This window comes from Heloderma suspectum, chromosome 1 (assembly GCF_057233095.1).
Source record: "Heloderma suspectum isolate Gila_16-S chromosome 1, 16-S_ref, whole genome shotgun sequence".
NCBI classification, from domain to species: Eukaryota; Metazoa; Chordata; class Lepidosauria; order Squamata; family Helodermatidae; genus Heloderma; species Heloderma suspectum.
This window is the reverse complement of record NC_139458.1, coordinates 314,090,969-314,113,682: the sequence shown is the minus strand read 5'-3', so window position 1 is coordinate 314,113,682 and position 22,714 is coordinate 314,090,969. Positions and strand designations below refer to the sequence as shown.

General features: G+C 41.0%; 1 protein-coding gene across 4 annotated transcripts in view; it reads left to right on the top strand.

Annotated features, from left to right (window-relative positions):
* Positions 1-22,714, top strand: part of FBXL4 (F-box and leucine rich repeat protein 4) — a 58,411-nt gene that overhangs the window by 24,239 nt on the left and 11,458 nt on the right. For all 4 annotated transcript variants that reach the window (XM_084827164.1, XM_084827163.1, XM_084827165.1 and 1 more), the window contains 3 exons: positions 4,965-5,209; positions 13,116-13,329; positions 19,498-19,569. In XM_084827164.1, the coding sequence (XP_084683290.1) occupies positions 4,965-5,209; positions 13,116-13,329; positions 19,498-19,569 (531 nt within the window). The remainder of the gene's footprint in view (positions 1-4,964; positions 5,210-13,115; positions 13,330-19,497; positions 19,570-22,714) is intronic.

The following is a 22,714-nucleotide window of genomic DNA, read 5'->3' as shown; positions in this document are numbered from 1 at the left end:
ATCTGTCATAATGGAATTCAGACTAGTCGAACTTTCCCCAAATTGCTCATGAAGGCAGCCCCTAGCTGTTCATGAGTAAAATTGTTCTCTTTTTCTCTTGATCTGTTATAGAAAAGAACCTTTCCACTTGCCCTTCATGGATATGTAAAAGGCTTAAAATTTTTATTTATTTATTATTAAATTTATTAATCGCCCATCTGGCTGGTCACCCAGCCACTCTGGGCGATGTACAGCGTATAATAAAACAGTTTAAAACAATAAAATTCTACAATAAAAACGTTTTCTAAAATACCCTAACCCACCCCAAATGCCTGCCTAAACAACCACATTTTTAATGCACGACGGAAGCTCATTAAAGAAGGGGCATGGCGGAGTTCCCTAGGGAGGGAGTTCCACAGAGTGGGGACCACCACAGAAAAGGCCCTCTCTCTCATCCTCACCAGCCTAGTTGTCCTGGCTGAAGGGACAGAGAGAAGGCCATCCAAGGCTGATCTTGTTAAGCGGCCTGTCTGGTGTTGCTGGAGGCGCTCCTTAAGATAGGCTGGGCCGGAACCATATAGGGTTTTAAAGGTCAAAACCAACACCTTGAATTTGGCCCGGAAAACAACTGGTAACCAGTGCAACTCCTTCAGCACTGGAGTGATGTGATCTCGCCGGTGGCTGCCTTTAATCAGGCGAGCTGCCGCGTTCTGCACCAGCTGCAGCTTCTGAACCGTCTTCAAGGGTAACCCCACATAGAGCGCATTACAGTAGTCTAAACGAGAGGAGACCAGGGCATGTACTACCGATGGGAGCAGATGGTCGGGAAGGAAGGAGCGCAGCCGCCATATCAGATGGAGTTGGTACAGCGCTGTCCGGCTCACAGCTGACACCTGAGCCTCCATGGACAGCTGGGAGTCCAACATGACCCCCAGGCTGCGGACCTGGTCTTTCAAGGGTAGCCGTACCCCATTCAACACCAGGTCAACATCCCCCAGCCTCCTCTTGTCTCCCACCAAAAGTACCTCGGTCTTGTCAGGGTTCAGCTTCAGCTTATTCTTCCCCATCCAGCCACTCACCGTCTCCAGACATTTGGACAGGGATTCTACGGCCAACTTTGGTGAAGATTTGAACAAGAGGTAGAGCTGTGTGTCATCCGCATATTGATGACACTGCACCCCAAACCTCCTGATGATAGCCCCCAGCGGTGTCACATAGATGTTAAATAGCATCGGAGAGAGGATGGAACCCTGTGGCACCCCACAAGTAAGTGGCCACGGGTCCGAAACCTCCTCTCCCAGTGCTACCGTCTGGTACCTGCCGGAGAAGAAGGACCGGAACCACCGCAATACGGTGTTTCCAATGCCCAACCCCTCCAGGCAGTCCAGGAGGATACCGTGGTCAACGGTATCAAAAGCCGCTGAGAGGTCAAGGAGAACAAGGAAGGAGCATTCACCCCTATCCAGAGTCGTCCTCATATCATCTACCAAGGCGACCAAGGCCGTTTCTGTCCCATGACCAAGCCTGAAGCCCGACTGAAATGGGTCTAGATAATCAGTTTCTTCCAAGTGTGCCTTCAACTGCATCGCCACCACCCGCTCAATCACCTTGCCCCAAAATGGCAGATTTGAGACTGGGCGAAAGTTGTTCAGAACTTGAGGATCCAAGGAGGGCTTCTTTAAGAGCGGTCTTATCACTGCCTCCTTGAGGGCTGATGGCATCACTCCCTCCTCAAGGGAGGCATTCACCACCACCCTGATCCCCTCACCTAGTCTCTCTCGGCAGCCCATAATGAGCCAAGATGGGCAAGGATCAAGTAAGCAGGTGGTCGGCCTTACAGATGAAAGCACCTTGTCCACTTCATCAGGAGGAAGAAGCTGGAACCGATCCCATAAAACCGGTTTGCCACAGGCTGCCTCTTGCTCACTAACTGTATCCACAGTGTGCGGAGTAGCACTCCTAATCTGATCAATTTTATCTGCAAAGTGCCTTGCCAAGGCCTCACAGGAAGCCTTAGAATGCTCCAGTGGTTCAGGAGCCACAGGACCGACCAGGCTCCGGACCACTTGGAACAGCCTCCTGGGACAGCACTCTGCAGACGCGATAGAGGCAGCATAATATTCCTTTTTTGCTGCCTTCACCACTACATGATAAGCTGAAGATACAGCTGTAGCCCGTGTCTGGTTGTCTTTGGAGCGAGACTTCCGCCACCGGCGCTCTAGCCGTCTCACCGCCTGTTTCAGAGCTTGTAACCGCGGATTGAACCATGTTGCAGTCCGAGCCCTGTTCAGGGGGAGAGGGCGTTTCGGAGCCACCTGATCTAATGCCCCAGTGATTGCGGCATTCCAGCCACCCACCAGGGTCTCGACCGAGTGGCCGTTGGTGTGCCCAGTGCCCCAGAGAATCCCCAAGCACGTTCATGAATCCATTTGGATCCATAAGACGCCTGGGGCGGACAAAATGAATATGTCTTGTTCATTAAGTTGTGTTGATTAGAGAGGAAACTAGTCCAGTTTTGGGAATTCTGTCATTTTTTTGTTATCTGTTAATCAAATTAATCAAGGGGATGTAATTTTTTTCCTCTTTTGGAAAGGGAAAAGGTCATTGCTCCAAATCCTCAGTATATGTTAAGACTATAACACACTACAGTCATTATGAGAACTCTTACTCTACTCATATTTCCTTTTTGTGCAAGTCTTCGGAAGATTTCAAAAATCCCTCCAAGGGTCTTTTTCTTTTATATAAACTATTTTAAAAGACAAAACATCAGAAATAGATAGCAGCTGCCATATTTTTTCAGTAATGCATAATAACCACTGTGGTTTGAAAGAGACTCTGCATGTTACAAGATTAGTTTTCAAAAGCAGATACTCAACAGCATTCTGAGAGTCTTCCTGAATTCATCACGTCTCCTCACATATTCATTATAGTATCAAATTGTGCTTTATGCTATGGTACGCACACACATAAAAAGCAAATTTGTGACAGACACCAGACTCTAAACTAGTAATGATTAATGGCTATTAGCCTGTAGGCTTGGAACCTGTTATCTTTGTTTAATCAAAAGCAAAAAAGTACTTCAGTTACATCTTAATGTCATAATCATAATGACATTTCATTATATCCTTTTCATTTCAGGTATTATGAAGTGTAATTTTAGTCTAAAGTGGGATTAACTTTTCTGGTGGTAATACTGACATGTTAAGAGATTTTTTTTATCTCTGATACAGAGTTAGCGGTGTGTAGATTATCGGATACATTAAAAATGAAATTAGTTGAAAAGGATATTATTGAGTTTTTCATAGCTTTACTAACTATGCTATAACAGAGAAACAGGAGAACCAAAATTTTGTTCTCTTTGAAGAGTAGTGTTACCTTATTAAATCTTTTATGGCCTTGCTTTACAAATTTCATTGCAATTGCAATGATTATTGTCAAATTATCAGTCATTTTGTGCTTCTTTGACTAGTTGCTTTGCTGGCTCACAAATAACAGCATACGAACTGTTTCAGCTTGATCATATTTTTGTAAAAATAAAAAATGTGAGTGGTTTGATATCATAAACTACAGCAATAGATAGTATTAGGCTATAAAATCCTCGAGTAGGTGAAAGGGAGACAACTTGCCCCTATCACAGCACTGACTTCATTCCAGCCCTCCTACCGGTGCAGCTGTTGGTACCAATCACCAAAATTACTCCTCAGTCTCTTGGGTTTTTCACATTTTCGTGTAAGCAACCTCAACAAATATATCTCCTTGGCCACACTGCAGTGAATCAGTCACGATCTCTGCTTTATGTTAAATGGTCAACTTGATTTTTCTAGTGATATATGTCAACCTAAAATATGAGCTTGAGATGTTGTCCCTAGTCTTGTTTTGGCTGTGTGGCAACATACAATAGAGTAAGTCAGGTGGCCATATTCTGAGCAATTGGTAGATGAGTTTTATTTTTTTATTTCTAATATTACTTGTTTTAGTTTATAAAGTGATATTATTTCTAATATTTATGTCTCACAGATCTTAATCCTTGGAGTCTCAAAGAGACTCTTCTGTTGTATGCATCTGTATTTATAGAGGGCATAATCAAGCCCCATTAAGTTCAGTGGGAGTGAGTTAACTCTCCCACTGATATTAATGGGACTTGAAAGCTGGATCATTTAATTTCATTTATTACATTTCTATACTGCCCAATAGCCAAATCTCTCTGGGTGGTTTACAAAGATGAAAAACTTTAAACATACATTATACATAGTGTAAAAACCATTTACAAACATATAAACAGACAGTGCACACAGACACACATATATCTAAACAATTTTAAACAAGAAGAAAAATCCAGGACCTGATTAAAACCTCATTATATGCTGCCAAATGCCTGAGGGAAGAAGAAGGTCTTAACCTGGCGCCAAGAAGATAACAATGTTGGCGCCAGGTGAGCCTTGTCAGGGAGATCATTCCATAATTGGGGGGCCACCACCGAAAAGGCCTTCCCCACGTTGCCACTGTCCGAGCCTCCCTCAGAGGAGGCACTTGGAGGAGGGCCTTAGATGATGAATGTAGTTTATGGGTAGGTTCATGTCCAATAATGATCTCTACCAAAAAATAACTGATTTTTTTTTGTGAATGTTGGAGAGGCTGTATGAGCACAAAAAGACTGAACTGATTTTTTTATTTAAGTTGAAAATGAAATGGAAACACTTTCAGTTTTCTAACGCCTGAAAAATAAATCTTAAAGATAGAAAACAAAAGTTAAAAAAGTTAAATGTCCATTATTCATAGCCTGAAAAGAAAGGGGGTGGGAAACAAGCGCAAAATAGAAGAAATATATTCTGTACTTTTCCCCCCAAAGTGTATTAATTTTTTAAAAAAAAAATAACAGTGAAATAATGTGAAGAGAAGGGTTTATGATAGAACAGGTGGAGTGAAATTTTACCTTTCTAATATTGGATAACATTGTAATCTACTTTTCTGTGTTCTCAATTCAGCTCATCCAGTTGATTTTGAGTCACCTTACAGTCCCAGATCTGTGTAGATTATCGCAGACATGTAAGATGCTATATCAGCACTGCTGTGATCCTCTACAGTACATTCACCTCAGTTTGCAACCTTATTGGGCAAGGATAAATGACACGGCTCTGGAATACCTACAGTCGCGCTGTATCCTTGTCCAGTGGCTGAATTTATCTTGGACTGGAAACAGAGGAGCCATTTCTCTTTCTGGTTTTAGCAGGTCAGTGTTCCAAATAATGAGATATTGTACTAAATGTTTGAGAATCATCTCCCTCCCCTCAATTCAGAAGGCTTTCAAGAGGGACAAAAATGTTATTTTCTTTCTTATTAACATGACCCTAATTCAGCAATAGTACTTCAAGCTCAGAAGCAGGTGTCTGCATTTTGATTTGCTGGAGCAGAGGCAGAAGAGCTAGTTGTAAGGATGGAATCTGGCAGACATTTTTAGCATCTGGCTTTGGACATGCTTTATTCCACCTTACGCTGAGCTGGTACTCTCTAGATGCTTTGGACTTAAACTCCCATCAGCCCCAGCCAGAGGTTAGGAATGCTGGGAGTTGTAGTCCAAAACATCTGGAGGGCACCAGGTTGGGGAAGGCTATTTTATTTGCTGTTAGAGAGGTAGTCTGATCTCCTCTTGGGATTGGGGTGGTGTGGTGTGGTGAGAGAAACTCAAGACCTTCTAGACTCTTCCATTCCCCTTCCTCCTGCTGAATAGTTGGTTGACTTTGACAGCTCAAGCCATATTTAAACAGGGTAGAGGGATAAGAGGGTCCCTAAGAACAACAGTGGGACTCTTGCTTCCTTCTGTTGTGCTTATGGTTCTTTACGTCAGGGCAACTTAAATCTCCTTTCAGGGCGAAATTAGGAACATTTATTGGATCATCTACTAATAGAGAATGCTGGCTTCTCTGAAAGACAACTGTTTTTTAGATAGAAAAACTAAACTTGAGAACAACTAAATTTATTAAGCAATGGGAAATTGCAGCCTTTACAGGTAATTTTAAATTGTAAAAGGAATTTACAAGTCCTTTGCATACTGAACCAATGTGAGAACAGTGGTTTAAACACAAGGCATCTGTTTAACCCATTGTTTTTGGAATCCAGACAGAAGTATGAAATTGGGAACATATTTTTTAAAAAGATTAACAGTGGCCAGGTAAACTAGAAGGAGTTGTTGTGTTAAGAATATTGCAGTTTTAAATATTAGTTCCAGAGCTTGGGTTAGATGGGTTTTGATCTTGTCCAGCCTTTTGGTTTTGTTATCACAAAATCAAAAGGCTGAACAAGATCAAAACCCCATCTTGGCTGGCTAAAATATCAAGCTTTTGGCCAGCCAAGCTAAATACTATCTTTATGTGTGGATTGGCCACTTTAGGGATAGGCAACCTTTTGAATCGTGCATACATTTGGCAATCTGAGAAACTGTCCTTGGCAAAACTACAAAATGGCTGTCATAGGCAGCATGGCAAAGGGCAAGTAACCTCTCCAAAATTCAGTATAAGGCAGAGCTGGGGTCTGAGCCCCAACGAGCTAAACTTCTTTGAACCCAGTTTTCAGCACCAATAAAAACCTGTTCTACAGCAATCCCAGCTCCTGGTAAGAAAATGTTTTAATTAAAAGTGGGAGAAGTAGGGTACTTTGGTGGACATGAAGAAAGGTGTCTGGGGCACACTGAGGCCTACGGGCACCACGTTGAGGGGTGACTCTACTTTAGCACTGGTTATTTTTACAGATATTCCGCTTACCATTTATGCAAAATCCTCATTTTCCAGATAATAGACTCTTCATTGTATGAATATATGACCATCAGTTGATACATAAAAGCATTGTAAGCTGAAGAGTAAAAATAACCTGTCACCAATGGAGCTGCTTTCCTGGATTGAGAAGTCAGGTTAATGCATATGTAATGATCCCAATTCCTCTTAACCATGGTTAAGGAATCGTGACCATTAAGTATGCAGTAGTTCTCTACATGTTTAATTGTAGCTCAGTTTACACATTCACAAACCTGTCAAAGATTTTTAAAATGTTGATCTAGAATAAAGAAAAATACTAATTATTTCATGCTTAGTTGGAGATGGAAATTCTATAAATAGTGAAAATTGAACTACAGTCAGTTTGTGCTCTACTAATTTAAAGTGTTATTTGCCCTTTTAAACTTAAATCTATGAAAATGAACAAAGTGTAAGTCTACAAACTGAGGTATATTATTTGTAAGAAATAATTTGCCATCTAAAAGTTATTGTCATTAATGATCTATTATGCTCCAGTCCACAAATCTTATTGAAACCTATGGACAATTGAGTAAGTTGTCCTGGATTTTAGTCTACAGGTAGCATTACTTACTGTTAATACATGTTTGGGAGGGATGGAAACTTCAGGTTTATAGAATCCATTTAAAACTATACAGATAACTTGTTATTTCTTATGTTCTGAAAATGTAAGTATTGGTAGAATATGTATTAACTCCAAGGAAATAGAACAAATTAGAATAGCAATCTAAGAAATCTGACAAGCAAACAGTATATTATCATGAGAGGAAAGAATGCTTCAGGCATGTGAACATCCTGAGGCAAAGCTGAAGGTAATTTAACTTATTGATAATGTCCATCTCCTTAGGGTTATATATGAATGTCATACTGTTTCACTTGTGAGAATTACTAAGTTTGGTAAACTTCTATGCTTGAGCTAAAAAGGGAGTTTGAGAAATACTAAATGGGACTAGAAATTAAAGGTATTGATATATTTGAATAAATTTATATTGCTCGATCAGTGAGAGTATGACATGACTAAACAAGGTGCATAATCGCATTACATACAGAAAATTTGTTCTGTTATCAGTGGAATAATAGAGTTTTTAACACTACTTGGAATGTCAATTGTAGGAAGATGAAGTTTGTGCTGCAGCAAAGTATTCTGTTTAAATGCATTTGGATAATATGTCTGAGTTTAATTGTTCAGTCGTTAAGTCGTGTCCGACTCTTTGTGACCCCATGGACCATAGCATGCCAGGCCTTCCTGTCCTCCGCTCTCTCCCAGAGTGTGCTCAAGTTCATATTCATTTGCATCGGTGATGCTATCTAGCCATCTCATCCTCTGCCATCCCCTTCTGCTTTTGCCTTCGATCTTTCCCAGCATCAGGTCTTTTCCAGTGAGTTTTCTCTTCGCATTAGGTGGCCAAAATATTTGAGCTTCAGCTTCAGTATCTGTCCTTCCAAAGAGCACGCAGGGTTGATTTCCTTTAGGATTGACTGACTGGACCTCCTTACAGTCCAGGGGACTCGTAAGAGTCTTCTCCAGCACCACAGTTTGAAAGCATCAATTCTTCGGCGCTCAGCCTTCCTTATAGTCCAGCTCTCACAGCCATACGTTACTACTGGGAAAACCATAGCTTTGGTTATGCGGACCTTTGTCGGCAAGGTGATGTCTCTGCTTCTTACTATGCTGTCTAGGTTTGCCATAGCTTTCCTCCCAAGGAGCAAGCGTCTTTTAATTTCATGGCTACAGTCATCATCTGCGGTGATCTTGGAGCCCAAGAAAATAAAATCTGTCACTGCTTCCATTTCTTCCCCTTCCATATGCCAGGAAGTGATGGGGCCAGATGCCATGATCTTCGTTTTTTTAATGTTGAGTTTCAAACCAGCTTTTGCACTCTCCACTTTCACCCTCAACAAGAGGCTCTTTAGATCCTCTTTGCATTCTGCCATAAGGGTGGTATCGTCTGCGCATCTGAGGTTGTTGATAATTCTCCCAGCAATCTTAATTCTGACCTGTGATTCATCCAACCCGGCGTTTCTCACGATGTACTCTGCATATAAGTTAAATAAGCAGGGCGACAATATGCAGCCTTGTCGTACTCCTTTCCCAATTTTGAACCAATCAGTTCTTCCATGTCCGGTTCTTACTGTTGCTTCTTGACCCTCGTACAGGTTTCCCAGGAGACAGGTAAGGTGGTCTAGTACTCCCATCTCTTTAAGAATTTGCCACAGTTTGTTGTGATCCACACAATCAAAGGCTTTAGTGTAGTCAATGAAGCAGAAATAGATGTTTTTCTGGAATTCTCTTGCTTTCTCCATGATCCAGCGAATGTTAGCGATTTGATCTCTAGTTCCTCTGCCTCTTCAGAACCCAGCTTGTACTTCTGGTAGTTCTTGGTTCACATACTGCTGAAGCCTAGCTTGTAGGATTTTGAGCATGTGAAATGAGCGCAATTGTATGGTAGTTTGAGCACTCTTTGGCATTGCCCTTCTTTGGAATTGGAATGTAAACTGACCTTTTCCAGTCTTGTGGCCACTGTTGAGTGTTCCAAATTTGTTGGCATATTGAGTGCAGCACTTTAACAGCATCATCTTTTAGGATTTTAAATAGCTCAGCTGGAATACTGTCATCTCCGCTAGCTTTGCTGTTAGTAATGCTTCCTAAGGCCCGCTTGACTTCGCTCTCTAGGATGTCCGGCTCAAGTTCAGTGACCGCACTGTTATGGCTATCAGGGACATTCAGATCTTTCCTGTATAGTTCTTCTGTGTATTCTTTCCACCTCTTCTTAATCTTATCTGCTGCTGTTAGGTCCCTGCCTTCTTTGTCCTTTATCATGCCCATCTTTGCACAAAACGTTCCCTTGAAATCTCTGATTTTCTTGAAAAGATCTCTAGTCTTTCCCATTCTATTGTTTTCCTCGATTTCTTTGCATTGTTCATTTAAGAAGGCCTTCTTGTCTCTCCTTGCTGTTCTCTGGAACTCTGCATTCAGTTGGATATATCTTCCCCTTTCTCCTTTGCTTTTTGCTTCCCTTCTTTCCTCAGCTACTTGTAAAGCCTCCTCAGACAGCCACTTTGCTTTCTTGCATTTCTTTTTCTTTGGGATGGATTTCGTTGCTGCCTCCTGAACAATATTACGGACCTCTGTCCATAGTTCCTCAGGTACTCTGTCTATCAGGTCTAATCCCTTAAATCTGTTCCTCGCTGTATATTCATAAGGGATATGATTTAAGTCATCCCTGAATGGGGTAGTGGTTTTCCCTACATTCTTCAATTTAAGCCGAAATTTTGCAAGAAGCAGCTCATGATCTGAGCCGCAGTCAGCTCCAGGTCTTGTTATGACTGACTGTATAGAGCTTCTCCATCTTTGGCTGCAAAGGACATAATCAATCTGATTTTGATACTGACCATCTGGTGATGTCCATGTGTAGAGTCTCCTCTTGTGCTGTTGGAAAAGAGTGTTTGCTATGATCAGCGTGTTCTCTTGGCAAAACTCTATGAGCCTTTGTCCTGCTTCATTTTGTACACCAAGGCCATGCTTGCCTGTTATCCTGGTGATTTCTTGACTTCCTACTTAAGCATTCCAATCCACTATGATGAAAAGGACATCTTTTTTTGGTGTTAGTTCTAGAAGGTGTTGTAGGTCTTCATAGAACCAATCAACCTCAGCTTCTTCGGCCTCAGTGGTTGGGGCATAGACTTGAATGACTGTGATGTTGAATGGTTTGCCTTGGATTCGTACTGAGATCATTCTATCATTTTTGAGATGGTGTCCCAGTACTGCTTTTCCCACCCTTTTGTTGACTATGAGTGCTGCCCCATTTCTTCTAAGGGATTCTTGCCCACAGTAGTAGACATAACGTTCACCTGAATTAAATTCGCCTATGCTTGTCCATTTTAGTTCGCTGATTCCCAAATGTCGATGTTCAATCTTGCCATCTCATGTTTGACCACCTCCAGCTTACCTTGATCTTACATTCCAGGTTCCGAAACAATATTGTTCTTTACAGCATCGGATTTTCTTTTCATCACCAGACACATCCACAGCTGAGTGTCCTTTCAGCTTTGGCCCAGCCGCTTCACTCTTTCTGGCACTACTTGGAAATACCCTCTGCTCTTCCCCAGTAGTATATTGGACACCTTCCGACCTGAGGGGCTCATCTTCCGGCGTCATATCTTTTAGCCTTGTGATATGTTCCATGGGGTTTTCTTGGCAAGAATACTAGAGTGGGTTGCCATTTCCTTCTTCAGTGGACCACATTTTGTCAGAACTCTCCGCCATGACCTGTCCGTCTTGGGTGGCCCTGCACGGCATAGCTTATGGCTTCACTGAGTTACGCAGGCCCCTTCGCCACAACAAGGCAGTGATCCATGAAGGGGCTGAGTTTAATACTGCTCCTTTAAACATCATAAATATCTTTATTATTAAGAGCATTGTGAGATATGAATACATCAGAACAAATAAATGTACATTTATTCTGTGCTCTTCCATATATTTTTCTTTGGCCAGTGAAAATCAAGCACTGCCAAAACATGCTTATGTAAGAGTTTTTGTTAGAATTGTTTTATTGGGAATTATAAACTTCCAACAAAAGTGAAAGGGAAGACTCCCATTGATTTTAACAAAGTTGGGTTGCCACCTAATATTCTTACATTTTGTAAGAACATAGTATAAAGTTATAAAAAATTAGCCTCTGTGATCTATGTCCTATGTTGATAAGATGTATATTAAATGATGTGATGCTCCAAGTTACAAGACTTAGTTTGTTTCAAATTTTCAATTCTGTGGCTGGATTGAGACTAGTATCTTTAATGAAACAAAATATACACTAACACTATTTAGAGCAGGAGCGGGCAACTTGTGAGCCTTCAGATGTTGTTGGATTGCAACTCCTATCATCCCTCCCCACTGGCTTTTTTGGCTAGGGCTGATAGACGTTGCAGTCCAACAACATCTGGAGGATCACAAGCTGCCCAGCCCTGCTTTAGAGGATTGTTCTTCTGACCAATAAGAAATTAGATTTGAAGTACTTCAGAAATAAATACAGATTATATTAAGAAAACTTTACATTTACTCTACTTTGTAATTACGGCATGCTTCTAACATAAGTATATTGGCTTAATAAGCCAAGATATGTATGACCTGTGTGCCTGCTCACTTTGTCTTCACACCACCCCTTTCCACTTCCCTTTTTTGGCATGCCTCAGTTAACCCAGGAAGTATTCAGTTAACCATAGTTTCCCTTTATGTCCAATCCAGGAAACTATGGTTACTAGCTTTGGAACCAATATCTGAAACTATGGTGTGAAGTTGATTTAAGATCTTGGCTTCTTCCACTCTGATAACTATGAGTAGGATCCAACGGGGACTTGCCGCTGGCGGCAAGCACCGCTGTTTCCAGGTGTGGGTGCAGCCCCTATTGCCAGCAGCGGCAATATAGCATTTTCGGGGGCAAGCCCTCAGACAACCAGAAACACAAGTTTCTGGAAGGCGCGACCTGCAACAGTGCCAATAGGGACCAGAAAAAAACAGCTGTAAGGGTGGAAACCAAAGTCAAAAAAGAAACCACTGCACCAATTGAATTCCCAATGTGTTTCAACACTTGGTCTTTATCAAGGGAAAAACCCCTTGGAGATTCTTTTGGAGGATTCCCTCTCTCTTGCTTCAATGCATGGGCCAATTTACGATGCTTGTATCACATTTTCTATTACGGAAGAGCGGCTTCTCTCACCACCAGCACCCTTTTCCCCTGGCAAGCATATCTGTGCATTCAGGCTGAGGACATATGTTATGGAGACATATGAAGAGCCACATATGGAGTTGCATTGCCCATTTTTGAAACACAAAGCCAACAAAGTTTCTATAGAGAAATCACTTCATTGTAACAATTAACACAGAACCCAAGTGTGAATCATAAGCATGTGGGTTATGCAACCCATTTGTGTGTGTTTTGTTTTTTTGTAGCTATATACAGTGGGAAGCTGCAGTTGGGTCCCCAGTGTATGCACACATCACACGCTTCAAGCACCAGTTTTGTACTGTGTGAAATGGACTTTAGGTTGCATCATGGTTCTTGCATGGCAGAGTTTTGCTTATTGCAGCTGTGACAAAAAAAACCCTTCAGTTAGCTAGCTAGATGGCTTTCTCTTGGACCCTGGAGTTGATTATGCTTACCGTCCCAGTTCTCTGTGTAAGTTATTGCTGTACTAATGAGGCTCCTCATTAGGCATGCATAACTTTGCTCCCGAGCTACTAAGACATGGCAGGGGAAATTACTGGGTTTTACCCAGTTTTTATAAATGATTGTAGGCAAGGACACTTCTTTCCTTGCTGAATTAATCCACATGAAAATGTGTTTTTTACAGGTTCCTGAAGGTTTGTGGTTCAGAACTGGTGCGCCTGGAGTTGTCTTGTGGTCATTTCCTCAATGAGCCTTGCTTGAAGGTCATTGCTGAGACATGTCGGAATCTTCAGGAATTAAATCTCTCCTCCTGTGATAAGCTACCACCTCAGGCTTTCAACCACATTGCCAAATTGTGCAACCTTACGTGTCTAATTCTTTATCGAACAAAAGTAGAGGTAGGAACAACAATTTTTCTTTCACTTTTACCAGTGATGATAATACGCTTGGGAAAACTGAATTTACAGTAATATTTTAAGCATGTAGTAAACATATATCAAAGATAAAGAAGCAGAATAGAATATCGTAAACGGATTACTTTGAAAGATTCATGTTTGAAAAGATCAGGAAAAAACACGTTATGCTGTAAATAGTAAATACAGCTTGCATCTGCTAGTAAAGATATATTCCTAGCTGCCACTGTGCATTCCTTCTCCGCAACCCAAGGATTGTTAGGGACTGTGGTGGATACTCTACAGCTAGGGATGGATGATAATTTTGTTTCAGTTCATTTTTGATAGAATTAACAAAAATTTGCAGATTTCTTCATATTCAAGACAGAAAGAACTTGAGATTTTAAAAAATAAAAACTAGGAGAAATCCAAACTGACATATTTGTTCATTCAAGGCCAGGGCTTTGCATGCTTAGCTCATCCTTCCCCAATCTAGTGCCCTCTAGATGTCTTGGACTACAGCTCCCAACATTCCTGACCACTGGTCATGCTGTCTCAGACTGATAGGAGTTGAAGTCCAACATATCTGGAGGACACCAGGTTGGGGTAGCTGGTTTAGCTGTTAAAAGTTTGGGTTTGAATCCCTGTGTATTCAGCCATACTTTTGGTGCTGAATTAAAGTTGGCATTTCTTTTTTCTACTCATCTTTAACAGCTACATGGCAGGTAGGTCTGGCCAGTGCATATGGGTGGTTTTTAGAATTTATTTATTACATTTCTGTGCCACCTAATAGCCAAAGCTCCTTGTGTGGGTCACAAAAATTAGAACCCTAAAAAATACAACAAGGTAAAACATAATTAAAATATAATGTAAAACTTAAAAGTTTTAAACCAGAATAATACCAAAATAAAAACCAGAGTAAAGATCTAAAAACACAATAACACATTTAGAAACAAAACGGAAGGACTAAAAAGTGTGGGAGAATAAAAAAAAGTCTTCACCTGGTGCCGAAGAGACCAGGTGAGCCTCTCTGGGGAAGGCATTTGACAACTGGGATGCCACTGCTGAAAAGGCCCTCTTCTTAGGAGCTACCTGCCTCACCTCACGTGGTGGGGGCATCCAGAGGAGGGTCTCCAAAGATGAACTTTAGGCAGATATATATGGGAGGAGAAGATCTTTCAGGTAACCTGGCCCTAAGCTGTTTAGGGCTTTAAAAGTTAATACCAGCCCTTTGAATTGGCCCAGAAATGGACTAGAAGCCAGTGCAGATCACAGAGCACTTGCATAATATGTTTGTATCAACCAGTCCTTATTGACAGTCTTGCTGCCTTATGTTGGACCAGCTGAAGTTTCTGGCTCTGCCGACCTGCCCCCTTCCAGAAACTCGGATTCCCATTCATTTGGGGGCTTGCCTCCTGAAGTGCTAAATTGTGTTTCCGCAAGCGGCGGAGCTGGCTGCATGTGGCCTGGAATCGGTGGCCAGCTCTGCTGGTGGCTGGGCAGTGTTGGATGCTGCCCCTTATCTACAACTCTTATGTTTTATCATGTGTGTGGTTTGGCTTGCTGTCTGCTGGAATATTGGTTGCTATTATGATTGATGTCCTGAGGTTCATTCAAGCAAGAAAAATGTCCTGTTTCAGCAATTTATAGTAATTGTGGTTTCTTGGACAATGTATACTAAATTTCAGCTTTCTAACAGTTGTGCAAATACCATAACAAGTTTGCCTCTTCCTGAGTAAATGACTGACAAAACAGATTATTATACAATTATTTTAGTGTTTTGCATTTCTCCCTCATCGATAACAGAGCTCTGTGTCACTAACTGAATGTGGCAGCCAAATTCTGAACAAAATAATTTTATCCTGAAAGGAGAAGGTACATGCATATGTGGCATGTCCCATTTTCAAACTCACGCACCTTCACTGCCAGCTTCTTTAATTTTGGGCCACCTCTGCTGAGTACACATGGCAAGTCATTCCTGTGTTTGGCAAATAGTGGATCAGCGTTCACCTTTTGAAAGTGCCTTTTAGATGATACCCAGTCCTCCACTTAAACAATCCAACTGTCATGTCTTTTCATAAGATGTGATTAGCTGTTTCCAAACTCAAGATGCAATAAATCTTCTGAAATAATGATTTCTTAAAAGCTTCTTAGCTTTTGCAAATAATACAATTTATAATTTTGTTTCAACCAACTAAGTAGTCTATACGTACATTCTGCTCGTTAAGACCACTATTATATGCAGAAGATTTTTGTGCTGGTGGTCTTGGTATTTGCTGATACATGAGTCTTTAATCTTTCATTCATTGAATATGCATTCACAGCATACTTCCAGAATTTGTTGGCATTGATGCATTTAAGGTGCACAATGGACAATAAAAGTACTTTGTTCGTACTAACTTGACAACGCACATCATTATTTTGGTTTGTATATGTATGTTATCTTGATTTGATGCTTATCTTGAATTTCTGTTTCCACTTTTGTGTTGGAGCCAACATGATGTCTTTGTTACAACTACCAAATATAATAATTCTAGTACGTTAAGATTTTAAAATATCAGCATTTTATATGTTTTAAAAAATGAAGTATCAGCTTGCATTTCATTTAACTAGCAGTCAAACCATTTCAAACTTCTTTTTTAACTGTTGTTGCCTTTGCATGTTCATAAGAATTGTTCAGTTTAGAACCTGTTGGCAACCATTGGGTTGTATCCTGTGGTGTCCATTCTACTGGTGGACAGGCATCTCTGGCAGAACAGATTCCCCCTCCTCACTGCAGCCCCCTGCTCCAGAGGGCTAGGGGAACTTCTGGAGCAGATTTGGGGTGGTACAGGGGAGAAGAGAGGAATTCCCTTGATGCGAGTGGAAGTCCTCTTGCACCACTTGAATCTACCTCTTAGTTTGTATAACTATATATTTTGTACAAATTCACTACAAGAAGGTGAAAGGGAATTGAATATGGGATATAGAGACCTGTGCCCTATCAGTCTGCAGTCGAGTTTATAAGGCATCTGGAAATTGGGCTCATACTAGGAGTGCACGAAAGCCACTTACCTGGTCTCGCAGCTTGTTCGCGGTGGGGGGGAGGCGCTTCGCTGCTCTCCCCCCGAAGTTCAGGCCGGGGGGGGGAGGCTTCCCGCCTCGCCTGGCCGAAATTCAGGCTGGGGGGGAGGCTTCCCGCCTCGCCCAGCCGAAATTCAGGCCGGGGGGGAGGCACCTCGCCTCGCCCAGCCGCGAAATAAAAAGTTAAAAACAAAACAAAACACGACCCCGTGATAGGCTACGTGACGATTAACGTAGCCTATCACGGCTAGATCTGCAAAGTCAGCTGTGATAGGCTATGTTAATCGTCACGTAGCCTATCACGGGGGCGGTTTTTTTTTTTAACTTTTATTGGAATGGCGGTGGTGGCAGCCGGTCGAAAGACCAGCTGCCGCCCCCGCCCCTGACGAAGACCTGCTGAATCGCCGCCGGGACCCGCCGCCGGGAGGGACATTCGGGAAAGGTAAGTCCCGTCCCGGGGGGGTGTGTGGGGGGCGGGGGGGTGCTGAGAATTTCTCCCCGAAACTTCTTCGGGGGGCCGAACACGTTGGCGTTCGGCCCCCCGAAGTTTCGGGGAGAAATTCTCCGCCATCCCTAGCTCATACTAGCAGTATCCTTTAATTCTCTTTCAGCCATCTTGAAAGGCCTCCTCACTATTCCCGCTATCCATTGTTGTGGTAGTTTTATTTTTTACAGTCTTCCAAACAAGCATACAAAACCATCTGAAACCTGCTAAGAATGGATTTAGGTAGTTTTCCTGCCATCCTATTTTGACATTTGCTGTCATTGCACTTTGGGGGCCTAAAAGTGTGCTATTTGCTACCAGACCAGGTTTAAGGTTTTGATACTAGTGTACAAAGCCCTAAACAACTTGGGACCAGGATATCTGAGAAGGCACCTTCTCCCTTACCAACCTACCCGATCACTGAGGTCATCAGAGGGCATGATCCTGTTGGTTCCACATGGACCTATGGCTCAACTAGCTTCCACCAGGAGAGAAGCCTTCAGTGTGGTGGCTCCCTTTCTATGGTACTCCCTGCCCTTGGAGGTCAGGCAGGTGCCAACACTGGGTTGTTTTGGATGCCTCCTAAAAACAGCTCTTTTCCAGGAAGCCTTCCTTGGTTAAGCAGCCTTGGTTTTATTGGCACTCTGTTTTTTAAAGAATAAGCTGGATATCATGTTTCTCCTTTTTATTGTTTGTTCATTTTATCTCTTGTTGTTCGCCGCTCCAGAATCTGTTTAGATGTGGAGCAGTATACAAACCTTGTAAGTAAATAATAATAAATAAATATATATCAGAGATACAATTTTCTGCATGCCAGCTATTCTGAGCAGATACTTCCCATTCCAGTCTGAATTTGATTTGGCTCTGAAACTTTTATTGCTGCTGTTCACTTGTAATTCCTGCTTATATATGATTATTACTTATTTATATGTTTTATCTGTATTAAATGTTTGTAAACTGCACTGTGAGGGTAGTGTACCCTGAAAGGTGGTCTGTAAATGATTTTAATAAATAATTTGCAAAAATCTGATATTTCTAACTGTACATTATGGCACATAATGATAGTTGCTTCTTTGGTGAGCTGCTACTAGATAACTTTTCACTATTAAATAAAGAGACTTGTGCAGCATTCTGGCAGTTGGTCTCTTCTGTTTCCCTTCATTTCTCCCTTTGTCCTTATAACTTTATAGAAGTATTCTCTGGAGACTAAATCTATTCACTTATCATGTCTGTACATTAAACGAAGTTCAATTAGGATTCATTTGTGTCATTAATAATCACTAATAACCAATCACCCATAAAGACCAAAGTATTAAAGAGGTTATGCAATATATTTTTGAATACTGAAATCCAGTATTTGCTTGCAGAAATGGCAAATTGCTACATCCCTATTAACAAGGTACCCTGTTATCTCTGATGTTATCTATTTACATTTTAAATAGTAAAAAGCTGTAGCACAATATTTCAAATTATGATATTAATCTGATATTGCAGGCAGGTATACTGATTCAAAACTCGGAGTGTCGGACAGTGAAAGTGATTAAATAAAACTCACTCAGACAATCAGCCAACCAGATTGCCCCCCCCCCTATCTATCTACTTATTTTCTTCAGTAAAAATCCTGAAAAAGAACTAGGGTTCTTAAAACTTCTATAAATACTAGAAGCCAAGTGAATACATGTAAAGTAAAGTGAATATATGCAAACTTGTCAGGTCATGGTGAAATATAACAAATAGAGAAGCAAGGCATTTCAAATTTTGTATTTAATTCTGTTTGTATCTCAGCTATGCTTTCCCTCAATCAAAGCATATTTCTGAACTAAAAATCACACTGAGTCTAAACAAATACATAATACAGAAAAATGTATTTCAGGTAAACATAAAATGGTAATTTGGAATCAGATTGTATGTGTGTGTATACACATGCGTGTGTGCTCACACACACACACACACACACACCAGCCTCAAAAGAATTGCCATTTTTCAAGGTGCATTGGGTATTCTGGTGGAGTCTAATTTTTTAATGATTTGGCCCTTCTCTGTGAACATGCTTAAAATGGCAGCAACATGACTATAAAGTGCACATTATATTTGTTTCTGTCTGCATGTTGCTAGTGACAGGTGCTCGATGATTGTCAGTATCCTTGTCAGCAAGAGCATCCTGTGACATTAAAGTCACCAGCTCTATCCTGATGCTGTGTGACTCTATTGGCAGTTCCATCAGGCTGTAGCCGATCAGTGAATGTCAGAGATGCTGCACTTTTCTGGGATGTCACCAGCCCTCTGTGTTTTTGGTTTGGCCTTGCTTGTTGTTTGAACTTACCAGACTTCTAAGAGTTCTCCTGAGGGAGAAGAACTGATAGGTCATGGGAATAAAAGGTGTCTTCAGGGCATGCAAAACCACATCCGGAGTGACTTATTATATAAAGGCTTGTAATGATTACCTTGACTCTAAGCCAATCAATGGTTAGAGCATCTGGGGACTCATTAAATGGCATTTGTGGTGTCTGTTACCTAGGTTTTGAGCTGAATTTCAGGGAAAGTGGTGACAGCCTTTAATGTCTAATTGACCCTTTCTCTTTGTGTTTGCTTTCTATATTTGCCTCTGATGTGTTCCCCAATGGTAGCAAACAGCACTGCTCAGCATTCTGAACTTCTGCCCAGAACTTCAGCACCTTAGCCTGGGTAGCTGTGTAATGGTAAGTTTTTAAGGTCCATATTTGTGCATATGTTATCAACATTTAGACTCTGTTACCACCTCAGGTACAGAAAAATTAACTTCTTTTCATCTTGTTATACCAATACACTTCTTGTAGAAGGACAACATTGAATGTATGCCAGAAGTTACACTTGTCCATTTGCCAAGCTTAAAGTTATCTTATATTTTATTGCTTAGGCTATTTTATAGGAATTACAGAAATCCTCCCATATATAGTTAGGAATCCCCCCCCCCCCCCCAGCTCACAAACAACTATTCTCTGCCTGGCTGTGGTATGCAGCCTTTCAAAAAGAACTACTGTGGGCATGACTTTAAGGCTATATTTTTGTCACGGATTCGTTAAAAAAACAAACAAACCGTTGCCAGTTCATTTAAAAGAGAACAAATGTGCAGGCATCCTGGTGTCAGAATTAGACCTGGGGAGGCCTGATCTTCCTGTGTTCTCTGTGGCCACAGAATATGTCACTAAAAGCTCATGTGAGATCTGCAACCATTGAAGAAGTGAAAACAAAATATGTTTCTCCGTTTTAGGTCCAGTTCATACAAATATCAATGTGTGGCTGCTTTAAATAAAACTCCATGAAAGCTCTTCATATTCAGGAATATGCCACACAAATATGATAGTTTTCACATGCCACTGTACTCTTCTTTTACTCCCCCCGCCCACGTTTTTAACATGCCTTACTGTTCAATGTGAATGTTGAAATAAAGCCTACATCTACAAATGTCATTCTTTATTTCTTGGGTAGTGGGTGATGTAATCTTTTTCATTGTATGGTATTTCTTCATGCCCGGTTGGGGTCACATTGCTTTCCCTCCCTGCTTGGGGGAGTCACATTGCTTTCTTGAAATATAGTATGTTACACTTCCGTTTTTTGGAGAGGAACTGGCTTCAGTCATTCATGTTCTAGTCACCTCCAGATTGGACTACTGTGATGTGCTGTACATGGGGCTCTCCTTGACACTTCCATTGATTCAAAATAAGGCTGCAAGAGTTCTGACTGGGGTCAGTCAATCAGATCATATTACACTGACCACAGTCAGAACTTCACTCGCTGTCTATTCACTGGTTGTCTATTCACTGGTTACCAGTTTGATTTTAGGCTCAGTTTAAAGTGCTGGGATTTGAACATCTTAAGAATTGCCTTTCTCCATCTGAACCTCCATGACAATTTTCATTTTCTGAGGCCTTGCTTCAGATCCACCTTGCATCAGAAATATGGTGGATGGCTAACTCACACAGGAACTTTTTAGCCATGGTGCTCAGGATCTGGTACAGCTGGCCCCATTGTGGCTTGCTTTAGAGTCTAAAGTTTAGACTCTAAGACTCTACAGACAGTGAAGACAGTTTTATACTGGTGAACTTTTACAGAGTACCGTCCTTAAGCTGTTTTATGCTGTTATTGCCTTTTAGTTTTTTTTTCCTTTTGTAAGTTATTTTGTATTTTAGACATTTCCATTTTTATTATTATTTTGATTGTACTGGTTTGAATAATTTTAGAATCACAGGATATAAATGTTGAAAATCAATAAAATGTGGAACTTTGGTCTTTTCATAGATCTATACATGAACTGCTTCCCTCATTAAGCTTTGATGTTACTCTGAACAATCTACTTGTTGGAACTGTCCATGTCAGAAATCTCAGTTGCAAACACTATTTTTACTATTATTACTAGTCATAAGCAGGTAGATTTAATTTCTGTATTTAGTTTAAGTTATGGTGTTCACTACTTTAATCTTTTGTAGTTTTCCCATGTTGAACGTACCACTTTCCATGTGGATGCATATTCAAATATATAACTTCTGGTTTTCTGGATTAAATGTTTCAGTTCCTTCAACATGCACTTCATTAGATTTATGGGCCAATATACATATGACACTGAGTCATTTTGCCCTCCAGCATTTTGTTACGTTTGTTTAGTTAAAAAGGCAACTGCAGAAGATGCAATCTGCCTCAGAAGACCTATGATGAGGCGGGAAGGTTAACCATATATTTTCCTTCACATGGCAAAAGTAGGGGGATAGGAGAAAAGTCAAAAGCCCTTTCAGAGGGGAAAGAGTTAAAAACCACTTTGCTACATAGGCAGATTGCACTGCCTATGTCTGCACTTTTTAAAAAAGCAGCACCGCTAAAAAGTCAGGGAGAAAAATTACATTTGACTCAGCAGCATGTGGCATATGGGTCCTTAATCTGCAAATTTATAGCACCAGATATATTTGTTTTGCAGATCATTTTAGTCAGGAGATATGTGTAATTTCATAGCAAAGGTAGTAATAAGTGTATATATGGATGGTTTGATTTGATTCAAAATCCTCTGAAGTTGAAGAATATCTGTGTTGCCATATCTGTATTGCCACTCTCGTGTGTGACACATAGCTGACATGACATCATCAGAATGTACTTACTACAAAATTTGCCACAGAACAGGTTTTTCATACATTATGCTCCCTAAATAAATGGCATTGTTTCACTACAGAAATGCACACGTGGTATATCCCAGATAGTTGCTTGGATATCTCCCCAAATTTGTTTGGGGACACATCAACATGAACGGCACTTCCAGACATCTTGAGAAGATGCATTAAAGTCTGCACACTATCTAAATAAAGGGGGGGGGGAATCAAGTGTACAGCCTTATATCTGAACTGACCAGTTGATAAGTTGGGGCAGAAAGCAATTGTCACCACGGATTGGCAACTAAGAGAGAGGGTTCCACTCCCTTCCTGGCCAATGCCAGTTGGAGGTTGCTTACTCCTGATGAATGGACAGTGGCACCCAGTATGAGCCAATTATGTCATTGGTACAGAATACAGATAAAGACTGATGACTTCATCTGACTGTACCACATGGCTAGCCATTCACCCTCTGAGCAGTGGCAGCCATTTACTGCAGTCTGTACCACCTCACTTGCTTCCACTGGAATTGACTCTTAGTTTTAGTTTTCCAGTGACTGTTGACTTCTTTAAAGGGTGTGTTTTTAAGTCACTGAAAGTTTACTTGCTGTTGTTCCTTAAAGTGAAATAAAATCTTTTCTATTTTATGATTATTACTTCTAATTTTGTGAAATACTCTCATTTACCTAAAATATTTTATCCTGCTTCTAGTTATACAAGTATAATCTAA